At 39.7% G+C, this 17522-nt stretch overlaps 1 protein-coding gene across 2 annotated transcripts in view; it reads right to left on the bottom strand.

Moving 5' to 3' along the window:
* Positions 1-875: 875 nt before the first annotated feature.
* Positions 876-17522, bottom strand: part of IFT43 (intraflagellar transport 43) — a 78105-nt gene continuing 61458 nt past the window's right edge. For both annotated transcript variants that reach the window (XM_020793944.3, XM_020793945.3), the window contains exons 6-9: positions 4342-4414; positions 2961-3036; positions 2132-2194; positions 876-1274 (exon numbers count right to left, since the gene is read on the bottom strand). In XM_020793944.3, the coding sequence (XP_020649603.3) occupies positions 1155-1274; positions 2132-2194; positions 2961-3036; positions 4342-4414 (332 nt within the window). In that variant the 3' untranslated portion in view covers positions 876-1154. The remainder of the gene's footprint in view (positions 1275-2131; positions 2195-2960; positions 3037-4341; positions 4415-17522) is intronic.

Raw genomic sequence — 17522 nt, 5'->3', positions numbered from 1 at the left:
GATTTCCCAAGCCAAGCCAGAACTACAAGCAGGGATTTGAATGGTAGAGTAGCTTCTGCCCATCCTTTGCTCTGTTTTCTCTCCCTTTCCCACAGGGAAAACAAATGGTCCTTCAGTAGCCCTGCTTTACACTCATTGTTGTGGCTTTGAACTATTTCTAATGTTCTGTTCCCTATGGGGTTGGGGAGGGGTTTGCACTTATGTAGGCCACATTGAGAAGGGCTTTTGATGTCTTTCTTTGCACAAAGCGCTGCTTTCCTTCAAGCCTGTGGAGCGTGCTCCTTGTCTGCCGATTCTCCCAGTCCCCAGTTTTACTCTTCTACTCACTGGCACAGTCTCAGTATGTTTGCTAGAAAAAGGTGGGGGAAAGGAAAAGCAAATTTTCATCTTGGGAGAACAGGCAGGTAGCAGGATCAGCCCAGCACTACACTTGCAGTGGGTTCATAACAAGAAATTGCTGCTCCCGGATGGTGTACCAAAAAGGTTGAGGAAAGACTGATGTATGCTGCAGCGTTTTTAAAAATACTGTATGCACAAAGCAACACTGTTGTTTCCTTTTCAGTAAGGTCTGTATTAACATCTTTTCTCCTACGAAATTTACTGTGTGCATTTTAAACTATGTTAAAGTAAATACTATGGCTGTCATCCAAATAAAGAAACCTTAGTTAATTAAATACTTTTAATTGGGACAGGCTTTTCTGTGAACAATGTACAATAATGTGGAAGGTAAAAAGCATGTGTGTGTGTGTGTGTGTGTGTGCGTGTGCGTGTGCGTGTGCATGTGCGTGTGCGTGTGCGTGTGTATATCTAGAGGCATCCCCTTAGGGTCAAACTATGCTTGTAGGTACTTGTAAGAACTGCAGATCTTTAAGTCATTCTACTATTCTTACATCAATTTATTTTAAAAATAATCAAAAAACTTCACATACATTAATCCACCTTGTTATTAGACAAATGGTTGCAACCTAGCAAATATCAGTTACCACCAAATCCATCGAGTGCTATTCAACTAAATTCTTAGAAAGCCAGTCTCACTTTATTACATGGAATTAAAAAACCAACTCTCAGATATAAGCCATGTATCAAAACAGTAATGTATATAATCTAGAGGTGAGCCTGCCTGCCGAACAGTTGCAAAACCAGCTAGCAAAAGCTCATGTGTTCTTGCTTAGGCTGAGGCCGTCTTCTTTTTCCAGATGCCCTGAATCCCACTCACTTAAAAGCTCTGAGGCAACCTCTGTGTAGAGATGGTTCCAATCCCAACTGACATCATCCTGGCCAAAAAGAAAAGAAAGGGTAAGTGGAGAAAAGGCTCTAAACACGGTTACATAGTCCAGATGGAAGAGAGAAGGCTACATCTTGTCCAAGAGATGGACCTGACTCTGTGAACGGGGCTCACCATTTTATAACGTGGGCTGCAATCACTGAGACTTTTTGAAAATCCTTTGGTTCATGTAGTATGTTTCATTTCAGACTTTGATATCAGGCAAATAAAAAATTTATTTTATTGAATTTTTTTAAAAGGCTCTAAATAAACTCTTATTTAGAGTTCTGAATTACATGTATTGAAATATTTTCTATTACTTTGTTTCAGGAGGATCTTTCATGGGTCCCCAAAGAGATCCTAAACCTCTCATACATAGGGAGACATGTGTCACATTTGTCTCATTTACATTTTTTGTACCTCACTTGCAGTTATTCATCATTACCTTTTTAAAAAATATACTTGCCTGAAAGAATAAAGCCTGTTCCTGTTCAAGAACAGGAAACATGTATAGGCAGGACGCAAGCCAAGAGCAGGAAGATGCTGATACCAGCAACAGGAAGGGATCCTGTGAAAGTAGGGAGTGGGCTTTGCATGCAGAAGGTCTCAGGGTCAATTCCCAGCATCTCCAGGTCAGACTAGGAAGGCATCCTCCCTGAAGCCCTTGGAAGCTACTATACTACACGTATAGTAGCTACTATAACATACTGGAGTACTGGATGCTGACACCGGGGTAGCTGGACCAAGGGTCTGATTCAAAGTACAAGAGCCAAAATGAAGTTGTGAAGAACTGAATGAATGGCAGTGGTATGGACAGAACGTGATAAATAACCTAATTTCCCTTTTCCGGGTCCAGAATGTACTCACCTCTCGTACTTCCTGTTCTGGAGCTAGAACCTTACTGAGAAGCTTCAGGTCAATCTCTCCATCCTATGAGAGCACATTAAAAAATATAATCCTGCCCAAGAACAAGAAGGAATGCATACATTTCTCCAAGTAAAGGTAAGCCATTTCTGTTCTTCCAGTGGAAAATATAGATACAAGCAGTGACAGGGCAAACTGTTCAAATACACAATATATTCTCTACCATCAAGTTTCATCTGACCTATGGTGGCCCTAGTAGGGATTTAAGATATTTAAGTAGTAGCTATACCAATGCCACTCCCTAGTGAGTTGTCAGGGCAAAGTGAGCATTTGAAACCAGATCTCCGGAATCTTAATCATTCTGGATAATACAGAAATTTCAGTAATCCATGCTATGAAAACATACCATGTTAGGCCCTGTGGAGCAGTGGTTAAACTGCAGTACTGCAGTCAAGATTCTGCTCATGACTTGAGTTCAGTCCCAATGGGCTCAGGTAGCCGGCTCAGGGTTGAATCAGCTTTCCATTTTCCTAAGGTTGGTAAATTGCTGGGCAATGTGTAGCCTGCATAATTAAAATTGTAAACCACCCAAAGATTCCTCAAAAATTACTACAGAAAGAATGTCCATCAGATATGCCACAAATTAGCTATATTTAACATTCCAGGAGATACTAAGGGCCCCTTCAAAAGAATGGGCAACGTGAGCCTGTGGTGGGATTGAAAAGAGACATCCTGGGGTGACACACTGACCTTTGGCAGCAGCAGAAAAGGGCAGCTGCTGTCTTCTTTGAGGACGAAGTAGAAAGACCGTTCTCTACTGAACTGTACTCACCAAGGTTTGGAAAGCAGCATATTTCATGAGGTCATTGTCCAGATCGCGATAGGTCAGCACTCTGTTCACCTGAATACTGAAATTGGGGAAAGACAGAAGGATCAACCTGGTGGGGGAAGTGAGGGCTTCACATGCCTTTCCAGAATCCAGTATTGTCATTGTCACATCCCCCAGTGTCCTTTGTTTCTTTATCGCGTCCCCCCAAGCGTCCCTGGCTTGTTCTCCCCAAACTCTGGTCCACCCTCTGGATGCGTTTCCTCTTTTTATGCTGCCACCAGTGGATCTAGTCCACACTATACTAAATACAGTGGTGCCTCGCTTGACGAGGATAATTCGTTCCATTCAAATCACTGTTAAGCGAAATCCTCGTCAAGTGAAATTTAAAAACCCATTGAAATGCATTGAAAACCAGTTCAATGTGTTCCAATGGGCGAAATACCTGCTCGTTTTGCGAAGGTCCTCCATAGGGCAGCCATTTTCCGGTGTCTGTAAAGCAAGGAATCTGTCCTAAAGGACAGCGGAGAGCCATTTTGCACAGTGGATGGCCATTTTGAAACCCGGCGATCAGCTGTTTTAAAATCGTCGTCTAGCAAAAAATCGGTTCCTGAAGGGAACTGATCATCGTTAAGCGATTTTTCCCCATAGGAACATCATTTTGCGATCGCAATAGCGATCACAAAAACTTCATCGTAAAGCGGTTTTGTCATTTAACGAGGTAATCGTTAAGCGAGGCACCACTGTATATGTATCTCAGACACATGCTGCCAATACAACAGGTTTATTGCTCTTTTAGTTGGTAGGTAAATCACAGTTTTTGAGGATCAATTATTAAATTGGATTTGATCACACGTTTGCTTGTATGTGTTTTTATTCACAACAACCACTTTAACAATATTCTTTGACCATCTATCTATTCTGTATTCCTTTTAACTCTTTCCTATTCTCTATAACACTCCAACTTTCCAATCTCTGTCTTAGCTCTCTCAATTCAATGTCCTAACTCTCTCACATCTATTCCCTCTCTCCCTTTCTCTCTAACTGTCTAACTGTCACTTTTAACCCACCCCTCCTGTCCTATCATAGCACTTGAGCTCCATATGATGGACAGGAGTGACGTGGGCATTCCGCTACACTCATCCTTTTGTTAGTACAAAACATCTGTTTTGTTTTATTTACACGGAATCTACAGCAGCTGTTTTCTCTGTTCAGATGATAAAACGTTTTATCGTTGCCATATATTATTTATCAAACTGCACCAAGTAACCATGCCATATGATGGAAGACTAAATTTAGGAAATTGCTGGGGAGGGGGAAATGTATCCACTTGTATTCACAATTTTAGCAAATGCATTTTTGTGACAATGGTGATCTTGTTACGTACCTGGGTGGGGCTGCCACTTGCATAGCAAAGTCTTCTTCTTGAACCTCCTCCAAGTCGGGGATCACTGGGATATCTGCAAGAGATGGAAGAGTCATAAAAAAGAAGAACTACTAGAACGCTTCCTATTTACTTTTTGGGAAAGTAAAACTTCAGGTGGGGGCTACAGAGCTCAGCAGTAGCTGGGCTTCTTGTATAAAGCTCATGCTTTACATGAAGAAGATGCTAATCTGTTTTCCAGTTGGAGAGGTCAGGAATTGATGGGAAGGATCTCTTCTTGAATCCTTGGAAAAGGACTGCCAGCTAAAGTAGACAATACTAGACTACTGAATGGATGCTGGTCATCTGACTAAAGCCAATGTTTATGTTCCGTTAAAACCCTACACAGCCTGCTGTAGGATAAATACCTATGTGGCTGCCAGTATCATCATTTTAGGAAAAAAAAATTGAGGAGGAAGTGCTTTGGGGGCAGGCGGTGGGCAGTAAATGGAGCTTAATAATAAAGAACAGATCATGAAAAGTTTAGTTGTTTTAATACTGCTTATTTGTTTTCATAGTTTTGTCTCCTTTTGGGATAAGGGTGTGAAAGTAATAATTCACTCCTGCTGTTCTTCAGGAAGTAGGATTCAAAATTACACTGCTCCAGATTCTGGAGGCAATACCTATACACCATCATGAGTAGTAACCACAGTCTTAGTTACTTTAATTTGTCTAATCCCTAGTTTGTGCACAGAACAAGAATGCACTGTACACACAAACATATAGCAAAGCAAAGCGTGCTGCTTATATACCGCTTCACAGCACTTCAAGCACTCTCTAGGCGGTTTACAAGTTAATTATGCAGGCTACACATCCCCCCCCCAGCGATCTGAGTACTCATTTTACCAACCTCAGAAGGATAGAAGGCTGAATCAACCTTGAGCCGGCTACCTGGGATTGAACCCCAGGTCGTGAGCACAGTTTTGGCTGCAGTACAGCGGTTTAACCACTGCGCCACGAGGCTCTTTGACAAACATATATATTTAAATAGGAGACGAAAACTGTGTCATAATTGTCACTGCTCACACCAGTAATGAGAATTATAACACTGAACTTCTCGATACCTCAAAGGTTTAGGGTATCTGGCTACGGAGTCAGAAGCTGGGAGTTCAGTTCTCCACTGTGCCTCCTTGACAGGGGCTGGACTTGATGACCCATAGAGTCTCTTCCAGCTCTGCAGTTCTAAGATGATTACTACTACAAAGCCATATTCCATACAAACAGTAGAACTCTGAACCTGTGTTCTGCAGTAGAAATGGAATCAAGAGTCCCCCCATTACAAAATAACTCAGGTTGCATGCTAAAGAGAACAGAGATTGCTGGAAACAGAATGACAAACTGGAATGGAGATGTCTGTGCTCTAGAATTAGAAAAAAATACAACTTTTATTGAGCAAAACAGAATGGCATCTTGTAAGTCAGGTTCCTTAAGAAACTGATGTAATGGGCTAACATTCAGGAAATGAACAGAGACAGTACTCAACTATATATTACCAATAACTCAGCATTAGAGTTGAAATTATTTTACTGGTCAAGAAACATGGGTCAAGTAGATGTTAATGGCTGAAAAGAAAAAACTTGCAAAGGAAAAATGTGCTTACACATTCCTCATGAAACAAAGCAAGCTAATTTGCAAGTTATGGGAAGTGCAGAAATATGCTGCAGATTGTGCTGTGAAACTCACGTAATCGGTACTTAGGGAACCCGTCCTCTAATGATAGTTTATCTATAATGGCATAGTTTGTCCTTAAATAGCAATGAAGAGGGAACACGCAGAAAAATCTGTGTGAGAGAAAGTGAGTGAGTATACACCTGAAATTCAGAGCAGTGAAACACTACATAAATGTGTTCTCTCAGTAAATATGTATGATTCTGAACAAGTAACCTGCTTTTTTCCATCTATTTTTTCCTTCTGTCAGAATAAACATGTCATTAACACTGGATAAACGTAGTGTTTTTTCAAATACCTCAGGACTAACTAACTAGCAGTCTGCAAATGGCATCCAGCCAACAAGAATGGAACACAGCCTATTTACAGTTCTGGCAAATTCACACTAAACAATTCCATCTCAAAAAATTTTCAGTTGTGAAATTTCTATTGATTGCATATTGATAATTCATCATGATTACTGAAGAAAATCCCTACAGACTTTCCCCTTTTTTACTGTACTAATCTGACAAAATAATCCACAGACCATAAAGCTAGTGGCAGTACAGTAGTTAAATTGGTGACGGGGACCTGGAAGATTCTGATTCTAGTCCTCACTGAGCATGGGGTGACCATGAGCTAGTCGTTCTGTCTTAGAGAGATCTACCTCACAGGGTTGTCATGAGGATACTACCTGGGCAGGGGAGAGCTATGCATGCTGCCTTGGTTATAGGAAGAAAGGTGGGATATTTATGTATCTGATGAAATAAAGAAGCTTCACCTTATCATTTTTTGTGAAGAGGACTTTGAGGAACTGAGTGCTAAAATACCAGCTGGCTCTGTTAGACAGAATTTTTTGACCACATTCCTGAAACTAAAAGCAAGAGTAACAAAAAGGCCGCTTTCAATTTAATCCACTGCTACGCTTTTGTAACAAAATCCTTGCTGATTTTTAGCTCTGCCCTGTCTCCGCAGTTCTGCCCAGGCTGAAATGAATATTCAAGGGCTGGAAAGGTGCCTTGCCTGTAGAGTCTGGTGTCTGGGACAGTGTCTTTTTTTTTAAATCCCTTTACAGTCCCTTTTACCGTTTCAAAGAGCACCGGTTCCATCTTCCACGCGGCTTCCTCTCCAACCTGCTCCCTCCAACCCTGGCAGAGGCAGCGCTGGTCCATCTGCAGCAGGGCAAACATTAACCCGGACTTTGACAAGGGGACTGTTTGGAGCTACCCACACAGTGGGATTTCTTTCTTAATTGGCTGCCTGGTGAAGGAGCAGTAGGAAACTGAGCATGAAGCCAGATCCAAGCCAAAGCAAGAGCTGATGACAGCTTGGGCAATCTCGGTAGAGTTGTGCCTTCCAGCAACCCGGCCACCCAAGGACCTGCTGCATACAATGGAACAGCTTTTCGATCACAGCCAAGCAGAGAGAAGAGAAACAGAAGCACTTGAGGCTCTCTGTTTGGATACAAATATAGTGACATTGGGCAGTAGCACCATCAGCGCCCCGTTGAAAAAATACTACACTTCATGGAATATTTGCGTGAATGTATTTCCCATCAGGGGCTTCCAGTCTATAGCTACACATCCCGACAAAAGAACAGGAGTGAACTAAGGAGTGATGCAATATCATTTGGGGAAGAATCTGTAGGGCTCAACGATCCTAATAATAGAGCTGTTGAATAATCACATGGTCTTCTATTTAGGCCCAGTCCTAGAACAGAGAAACTTAGGGGGTCTTTTGAGTGCCTGAGAGACTCTGAAGGTGAGTCGAAGGATGCTGGATCAAGGCCACAATGCATAGAAAACCAGGAAATTAAAAGCAATAGGCACAACAAACTCTCAGAAAACACACAGATTACAGGCTAATCTCTGATGTAAACTGCATTTGGATCAATTCGCAAACCCATTTAGTGTAGCTGGGATTGTTTCACGCTGTTCCAAGTTAACATGCATTTTGTCTCACTAAAATGGTTAGTGAAATAAACCCTTACCAGAAAGAAGGCCAGAGGATCAGAATCATGAAATGAGAAAATACTGTACCAAGAATGATGAGGGATTCTTTAGGCTGGTCAAAGAATAATGCGCCAGCCCAGCCCATAATATGAGCAATGAAATTACCTAGTTTCAGGTATTCAAAAAAAGAACACGAAATCAATCAGATGTTGGAGGGTAAAGCTACAGAAAAACATTTAGGTGTTTGAATACCTATTTACCAAAGGAATGCTGTTTAGCAGCTTACAATTTACATTAGTAACCTTTCACAACTATTTCAACCCATCTTTTTTTGTTAGAAATCATACTGTCAATATACAGAGCCCATTTCTAGTAAACTAAAACGTTAATTCTAATAAATGTGTGTGAAGAAGAAAAACCTATCACATATCAGTTCCCTTTGGATTAATTCATATAATGCAGAGTTCAGTCGAGAGTCATGGAACTGCAAATATTATCCAATGTAACACATTACTCAAATGTAAACCTCCCTCAAATCTTTATGTCATAAACATTTGCTTCTGAGATCTTTTTAGCAACTCACACAGCTTGCTTAGTTATATATATTTCCAAACATGTATCTATGGCATTTCTTGGTTTGTTAAGAAATACAGTACCCTTGTGGTGCTGGAGGAGGCTCTTGAGAGTCCCCTGGACTGCAAGGAGAACAAACCTATCCATTTTGAATGAAATCAACCCTGAGTACTCACTGGAAGGACAGATCCTGAAGCTAAGGCTCCAATACTTTGGCCATCATGAGAAGAGAAGACTCCCTGGAAAAGACGCTGATGTTGGGAAAGTGTGAAGGCAGGAGGAGAAGGGGATCACAGGATGAGATGGTTGGAGAGTGTCATCGAAGCTACCAACATGAATTTGACCCAACTCCAGGAGGCAGTGGAAGGCTCTGGTCCATGGGGTCACAAAGAGTCAGACACGACTAAACAACTAAACAACAACAAATAGTACCTTTACTATATCCTTGTTTTACAAGGCTGAGTTTTTTCAAATGAAAATGCACATATCACTAAAAAGACAGGAAGAGATGCCATAGGAATTGGTATGAAGGAGCCTCATGGTTCAATGGTTAAACTGCAGTCAAGATTCTGCTAACAATCTGGGTTCAATCCGAATGGATTCAGATAGCCAGCTTGATGTTGATTCACCCTTCATCCTTCCAAAGTTTGAAAATTGGGTACCCAGCTCACTGGGTAGCAATACATAGCCTGCATAATAAAAATTCTAAACCACATAGTGAGTATTTTAAGTGCTATGGGGTGGTATATAAGTAGCACACCGCTTTATCTCAGAGGCAACATTACAACATTAGTTGAGATTTTCAGAAGCTTAGTCCTCCATATCCTCAGCCATAGGTTCTCAAAACTGAGGGATAAAATACCTAGGAGTGGAGTGTAAAGTTCCAAGAAAGAAAGGGGAACACACAAGGACAAGGGAATAATACTGGGGAAGAGAACAGGATGGATTCAGTTCCTGCCATGTTTGTTTATTGATTTACAATGAGAAGAACTGTTGCCATGTTTTAATATCTCAGCACATGATCTTATAAAGAGAATATCCAGGAAGATCCTTTCTTAATGCCATTGTTGAATGAATGTCCCAATCTTCATATCCACACCTACAGCAGTGGTTGACCACAAGCTGCATTTATGTCATGTAGAAAATATAGTGGTGGGAAGGAAAGGGCAAGATAAAAACTGAGTTTATATTTATATTCAAATCTATAGCTCTCCTTTCTTCTGCTTAAATCCAGAGAATTCTTCAAGTTACTAGGGCCTCCAAGCTTACAAGGTTTTGTGTAACACAGACCAATGAAAGTGAAAAATATCAAGCTACTGAGTCCCCTTTAGAGCCTCCACAAATTCTCATAAGCTCTGAAATACTTCTCTCAGTACCTCTGTGTCAGGCTGTTCCCTTTCATTGACTTGCTGTTTCAAATAACCAGTTCCAAATTGAGATCTTTAAGTATAATCCCAGTTCTCTATTATATCCATAGTGCTAGAATATAGAGCTCTAATGCTGCATGTATACAAAACTATGAAGAAAGTAAAGCACATGTAAAACAAGATTTTGGAGGCTAAAAGACTTGCTTTTCCCTGTTTTGTTCCCAGCCAACTAAGCGAACAGAAGCGAAGTTTTATATTTTAAAAGCACAGAACTTCAACCAGCTATAATTCTAATTTCTCTACTGCTGCAAAACTTTGTTTTACTGAATGCTGTTACCTTCTGCACCACGTTTAGGGAATTTTAAACAGGCAAATGGAAGAAGGTCTGATTGAAGATGAAGTTAAGTGAAAGAAATTGGTCTCATTTAGCACATGACAGGATTCATCTGTGTTCTCGAGTCCACTGAGGTAGCATCATGGGCGTTTCATATTCATGAGCTGCTGCGACACTGTGTCCCTGCATTTACAAAGCACCGTGTTCAGCAAATTCTGTCCCTGTGGACACCCCATGCATTTCATGGTCTTGTCAGAGAGACATCAAACACTCTAGTAACCAAATACCAGAAAATGGCTTTAATTAGTGCATCTCAATCTGATAATTTTTCCCTCTAAATAGAAAAAGGAAGAATAAAAATAGAGAAATTGAAAAGCAACAGGCTGCAATCTTCAAAAAACACATAGAGCAAAAGTTGGAGGCAGCTTCTACTGAACACACAAATAAGACTGAATGTTCTCTCCTGTAAAGGCAATAAGCAGACCATGAAGCATACATACCCATGACTGTCTGGCCCATACTACTAGGACACATAGCTAAAGGCCATGATTTATTCTTCCAGAACCAGGTAATTGTTATCCAATTATGATGTCATTTGGAAGAAAGTGGTTTAAATATTTCCAGTGACAACAAAGCTGCAGCCTTATAGGCAAAAAATAAATAAATAAAAATCAAGAACAAAGAAGAGTTCCTACAGAAAACTGCCATAATGTTAATATACTGACGAACAAAAACAGAGTTTATCCTGGAAGCTCTACAATATCCATTTCCAACCTAATGTCCTCTCCAATATCTATCCATCCCAGCCAACGTGAACTAATTCAACTTCATATGAAAGGAGAACAGAAAAATCCTGTTAAAATAGTCTTTCCTAATTGGCCTTTCATAAGTCTACATTTTTTCATTTTCTGTGAGCTATATAGTTCAATGAGTTGGGTACTTGGCTAAAAAGCCAGAGGTTGTGAGTTCAATTCCCCACTGTGCTTTCCAGGAGAAGAGACAGGCTTTGTAGCCTTGGGCAAGCCACATAGTCCCAGAGCAACCCCATAACAAGGTAGACCATTTGTGCATAATCTAAATAGAAGGTTCTGAGAAGCATCCTCCTACATCAGAATTGACTTGGGCATGTAGTTCATGAGCTGGAAGGCATTGTTTGGTACATGAGCAGGCCCCTTTTCCCAGTCCTAATGGTTTCTCTCTCCCTTTTACAAAGGGACTTTCAGTACCTGAGATGTTTGTTTGTTTGTTTGTTTGTTTATTTATTTATTGGCTATGACAGAAGGCTGTGCACTAAGGGGCAGATGGTGGTATTGCCAGCAGTTGTTCTTGCATTTGAGAGAAATGTGATTTAGAACAATGGAAGCTGAGGAGGAGCTTAGCTCCTTGGATCATGCATCTAAAATGAAAATTGACTGTTTAAAAATAGGAAAATAAAATGTCTGCACCTTTTCTGCTGAGATCAGTTGTGCCCAAAAACAATCTCAGAAAAGGATTTTAAAACATATCTTTAAAATACTGGTTTTAACCTAGATAAGCTTTGGCCAGAATCCTATTGGTACTTGTGCAAATCTTATGTAAACACTAATAGGCTTCCAGCCATTAAAGAACAGACTAGATATAACAGGACTGACTTCTATAGTCAGATTGAAACAGCAGAAATTTAGATTTTTCTGCCTAACAAATAATGGGTAACTTGACAGAATGTGAGTGGACAGTGAGCAAATCCAAAGAGGGAAAATGCTGTTTGTTATAATATTCTGAGAATTGTCCAAACCTCTCCAACATTTTCCATTTCTGAACCCAACAAATCAAAATATCTTTTCTCTCTCTCTCTCTCTCTTTTCTTTTCTTTCTTTCTGTTTCTTTTTTTCATTGACATTTGCCATGTATGTCAAGGGAAAAAAGGTACCAAGCAAAGTAAAAACATTGAGATCAAGCATGCAGACATGTACCACATTTGTTAATATGCAAGATCTATTTAATACTTCTTAATGGATAATTCTTGTGCCTCCTAATACTTGCAGAAGAAAATGTGTGAATTAAATTCTGAAATGTGAAGTTGAGTATCCAATGTTAAGTGAGGTTACTTGTATCATAGGCACTGGAAATGATGGAAACCAAAGTCAAGGAGGTACTTTTACAGTGCTGTAGGAAATAGCAGCTTATGTTAAAAGCTCTGATTCTGAAAAGAGAATGTTAGCAAAACACTATTCCATGCCGTACTTTAACAAATGTATAAGAATTTATGACTGGTCATTGGCTAATCTTAGCTATATCAACTGTGAAGTGCTACTGACTAAAGATGTTAAAAATTAAACAGCAAGGATGAGATTTCAGCTGTCTTCATTTTAATTGTCTTAATGGTGCCTCAGGGCATAATGCAAAGATTACATCTGTAAATGCCATTAATTATTACTTCCAAGAGCAGACAATTTTAGGTTCCATGTAACTTATTTAGGACCATGTAACATCCACAGACTGATCCAAACAGTAACTGCAGAAGTAATATCACATAGCAGCATTTCGTATTAATATAATCAATTGAAATATTTTGCAGGCAGAAAGATGCCAGAACTCTCCAATAAATAATCATTTAAATGACAAAATGGAAGACAGTTGTTTCAGATTAAAAACACAGGAAGCTGCTAGTCAAATGCCTACAGAGTGTTATGGGCTTACTTTAGTATACCACAGAGATTTAAATAAAGATATATCTTTCTTTTTTTAGAAAACAGAAAATGTGTCAAAGATGCCAGTATTGTCTGAGGTACTATAAAACATCGTTGAAGGCTAAAAGGCATTCATTAAAAATAAATGTATTCCTTATTCATATTTTTATTAAAGAGCACTTTATACACAATGCTCTTTCATAAGTGACTTAAGACACATCACAGCAGACACTACATCCACACAAACCTGGACTTTAATCTTCTGCCATACAAACTACAAGTAGAATTACGTATATCTTTTTTTTATTCACACAGAAATGCAGATAAAGCAAATAGAGACAACAAAACAAAGAAAGAGAGAAAAAAAGAAAAAAGGACTAACCCCTAAAACTAACCCCACCCCCCTTTGGAGTCCGAGACTCCAGCTTCGTAAACCTATCTGCTCCCCCGATTTCATTTCCAGTATGTGCTAAGTGAGTATACATACATCATAAACTTTGCCCTACACTCCTTTCTTCTTCTGGGCCCAAGAATATATTAGTTCCCAGCTTTGTTTTACATAGTCTCTTGGTTGTTCCCGTAGTGCTTCTGATAGGGTGTCCAGTTCTGCTATGTCCCATAACTTCTTTAATAGCTCTTCTATCGTTGGAACCTCTTCGGTTTTCCATTTTTGGGCCCAGAGTAATCTAGCTGCTGTGAGTATATATATAATACAATGCTTCAATTTATTATCATTAATGCCTGATATGACATTCAATAATGCCATTTCAGGTTTTATATCTAATTTCTGCTGGGTAATTTCTTTTGCTACATCCCATACCTGTGTCCAGTAATTTTTGACCTTTTCGCATGTCCACGTATATTACGTATATCTCATTGCCCTGGAACAAGTTCTGAAAGGTTCCAATCTTTTATTTTGTTAAACCCGAATATATATATATATAAAACGAGTAAGACTATCAAAGTTTTCTTGGAATGACACCAAAAAGAGCAAAATTAATTACCCTTTGCATAAAAAGGAATTCCCTTGCTTGTACTGGCAATTGCTTAGGAGATAGCAAGCTGTTGATTGCCCCAGTGGGGAGAGACAAGCAGGTAGGTGGGTATGAGAGACACCGTTCCAATTTTATAGGGGATGCAAATTCAGAAAAATGTTGAAACGGATGGCAAAAAATACAGAACTGGAAGGGAGAAAAAGAAAAATAGATAATTTATTCTTAATTATGAGGGAAGCATGTGTGTTATAATCCCAAAGTACAGTGGTGCCTCGCTTAACGTTTGCTTCGTTTAACGTTTTTTTCGCTTAACGTTTATTTTTTCAGAGGCAGATTGTGCTTCGTATAACGTTTTTCCCTATGGGCGATTTTCGCATAGCGTTTTTGGGACCATGCTTCGCTTAACGTTTTTGGTTTTAGGTCCCCTGCTTCGCTTAACGTTTTTTTTGTTTTCAATTTAAAAAGTGTCTTAGAAGGGTCCAAAACGGTTCTAAATGCTTGGATTCGTTAGAGGACCCCTTAAGTCATGTGCAAACCTGATTTGGCTTTGATCTGACGTTTCGTTAATTTTTTGTGAATTTTTGTTTTTTGGCCCATAGGAACCAATGGACCTGTCAAAATCTGACAGCTCCATGCTTTCCTATGGGGGAGAAAACAATTTACAAAAAATTAACGAAAGTTCAGATCAAAGCCAAATCAGGTTTGCACACACCTTAGGGGGTCCTCTAACGAACCCAAGAATTTAGAACAGTTGCTGAGTCTTCATTAATTTTTTGTGAATTTTTTCTTCCCCCATAGGAAATAATGGAGCTGTCAGATTTTGACAGCTGTCAAAAGTTGGGGGAAAAAAATTCACCATTAATTAACGAAAAGTCAGATCAAAGCCAAATTAACTTTTGCATCCGTTTTAGAGGGTGCAGAAGCTAATCCAAGCATTTAAAACCATTTTTGACCCTTTTATGACACACTTAATTTTGCAAAAATTGACTTCGCAAAGCCATTGAAACCTATTGAGTCAGCTACAATACATTCCAATGGAGGATACATTGTATCGTTTAACGATGTTTCCTATGGGTTTTTTCGCTTAAGGACGGCAATCCGTGCCTATTGGAACAGATTAACCGGTTTCCAATGCATCTCTATGGGAAATGGTGTTTCGCATAAAGTTTTTTTCGCATAAGGTTTTCTTTTTTGGAACCAATTAAAAACGTTATGCGAGGCACCACTGTACATACATTTATAAGGTACTGGGATTCAAAATATACATTAGAAAAACAAACCCTGGGGTCATCAGTAGAACTTGGGAGTACCATGTTGATATTTGTGTATTAACATTAAATTTGCTACTGTGACCAGCTCCAACCCAAGCTTGTCACTTAAGATAATTTTCCAGTAATGTATTTAACACCAGTCATTAACCACACCAGAACCAGTGGCTAAAGAATGAAAATTATATAATTTTATTATATAGTAATATCAACTCAGGAAAAGATCTAAGCTTCAGTTCTTCTTCAGTTACCACCACTTAAGAACAACCCTTTTTCTTCAGTTAAACTCTCTTTCTCTTCACATTCCGGCCCTCCAGCTCCTTCCTCCTTCAGGATCCAGGATAGGGTGGCTACATGCACGATCCAGCCAACTGCCTTGCTTCCATGTTAACAAGCAGATTGGTCAGGTTCCCATTTTTTCATCACATAGGAGAAAAGTACTAATTTACCAAATGTTTTAAAACTAATATGAAATTCTACCGGGGAGTGGCAATACTGAGCCAATCCTTCAACATCTCACATACTTACAAAATCTCTTAGGATTTCCAGAGGTCATTTCAAATCATATTTAGCACACAAGACACTCTGCATCCATAATAATCCTTCTTCAAAATAAGGAGATGCTTAGGTATCAATAATCTGTCAGAAGTGAGCTGGTAATACATAGCAACATAAGAACAATCTATCTTTTGGCTCACGTAGAGCAGCTTTGTGATTGTGCAGTACATACTAAGTTGCAGAATGGAGGTCAACACTGCTCTCCCAAGTTGCAGGGAAGTGATAGGTGAAGCAACTATGAAATAACTTGCCAAATTTAACATGCATTTACACAAAAGATGGCTCTAACAATTCCTTTTCAACAGATGTTCCAAGGTTATAGAATGCATTTCACTGGGACAGCAGGTTGGCCTCTTCCTCTTGCCCTATCACTATAGGCATCCTTCAGACTCGAGAAACTATGGTAACATGCTCTGTAAGGAGGACTTGGAACAGCATCTAGTGTGGCTGAGAAGGCCAATTCGAGAGTGACAATCCCTTCCACACTGAAGACAAATACAATCTGTCCCCTGTCCAGCTCCCTGATTTTGCTGGTTTTGGGACTGCCTCTTTGCCTCAGCCTGCTGAACAAGGGTCCCTTCAAATTGGGAGATGCCATGCTGCACGGCCTGCCTCCAACACCTTACCCTTTCACTAGCAGAAAAAATCTTATTCTGGCATATAGTTGTAGAAGGGATAGCCATGTTAGTCTGTGCAAGCATTATAAATAAAAGCAAAATAGAAAAAGTTAAAAAAGAAAAAATGTGCTGGCACCTTAAAGACTAACTTTTATATTTTTTTAATGTGAGCTTTTGTGGACAAGTCCACTTCATCAGGCAGACTTTTAACTGACTATGGCAAGAAGGGGGTTTATGGAATGCTGTATTTACTGATTTCAGGAGGGTATGCATTTAAATACTTTTTAGTATTGGTTTCTAATATAATTATTTGCTTAATTGTTTTTAATGTTATATTTTATCTGGTTTTAATCATGAGGATTATGTTATTTTACTTGACTGTGCACCACCTTGAGTCCCCTATGGTAGTGGTCCCCAACCTTTTTCAGGCTGTTGACCAGCTGGGGGAGTGATCGCCATGCGTGGGGGGGCGGGGGCGCCCCATGCGAGCATGACACACCTACTGCAGATGTGACATGCCCACTGTGCAGGCGGGCGAATATCCATATCCGTGGCCCAGTTCCGGCAAGCCCACAGACTGCCACTGGGCCATGGACCAAGGGTTGATGACCATTGCCCTATGGGGAGAAAGGTCGGATATAAATAACATAGATCAATAAAAAAATGAAAATGGTTCAGTGAATTGGATCAAAGAGAGACTAGAACAACCAAAGCTATAATTCTGACAGGTGCAGAGGTGCATGCAGCTTTTCATAGCAAACCATCACGTCATGAAACAAACTGATGATCAGCTACTATTAAATAAAATTTACAAAACACATCCAGGCTGCTAGTGCTACAGCTGTCTAGGAATATGGTAGGACTTCAGCAAAGGAGCATAATGAAGTAAAGTTGGGTGGGATAATAAAGATATCATCATGAAATATATCATGATACTATACTTTGACAAGGCAAATAAAAAGCTTAATTGTGTGTTCCAGTGCAAGAAATTCATTATGAAATAAAAATGAATGTGACCTGTAACTTGGTGAATCGATGGCAAAGATAGGCTAAAACCAGTAATTAAATGTATCAGCAGTTGAAGCTGCTTAAAATTCTGATTTGCTTAGTGTGACTTTTTTGCAAGAAAAAAATGCCGCCCGTTTGGTTGCACACCTACTACACA

The sequence above is a fragment of the Pogona vitticeps genome, chromosome 1 (genome assembly GCF_051106095.1).
Source record: "Pogona vitticeps strain Pit_001003342236 chromosome 1, PviZW2.1, whole genome shotgun sequence".
Lineage (NCBI taxonomy): Eukaryota > Metazoa > Chordata > Lepidosauria > Squamata > Agamidae > Pogona > Pogona vitticeps.
Note: the sequence above shows the minus strand (reverse complement) of the source record. Positions and strands in the feature narration are given on the sequence as shown.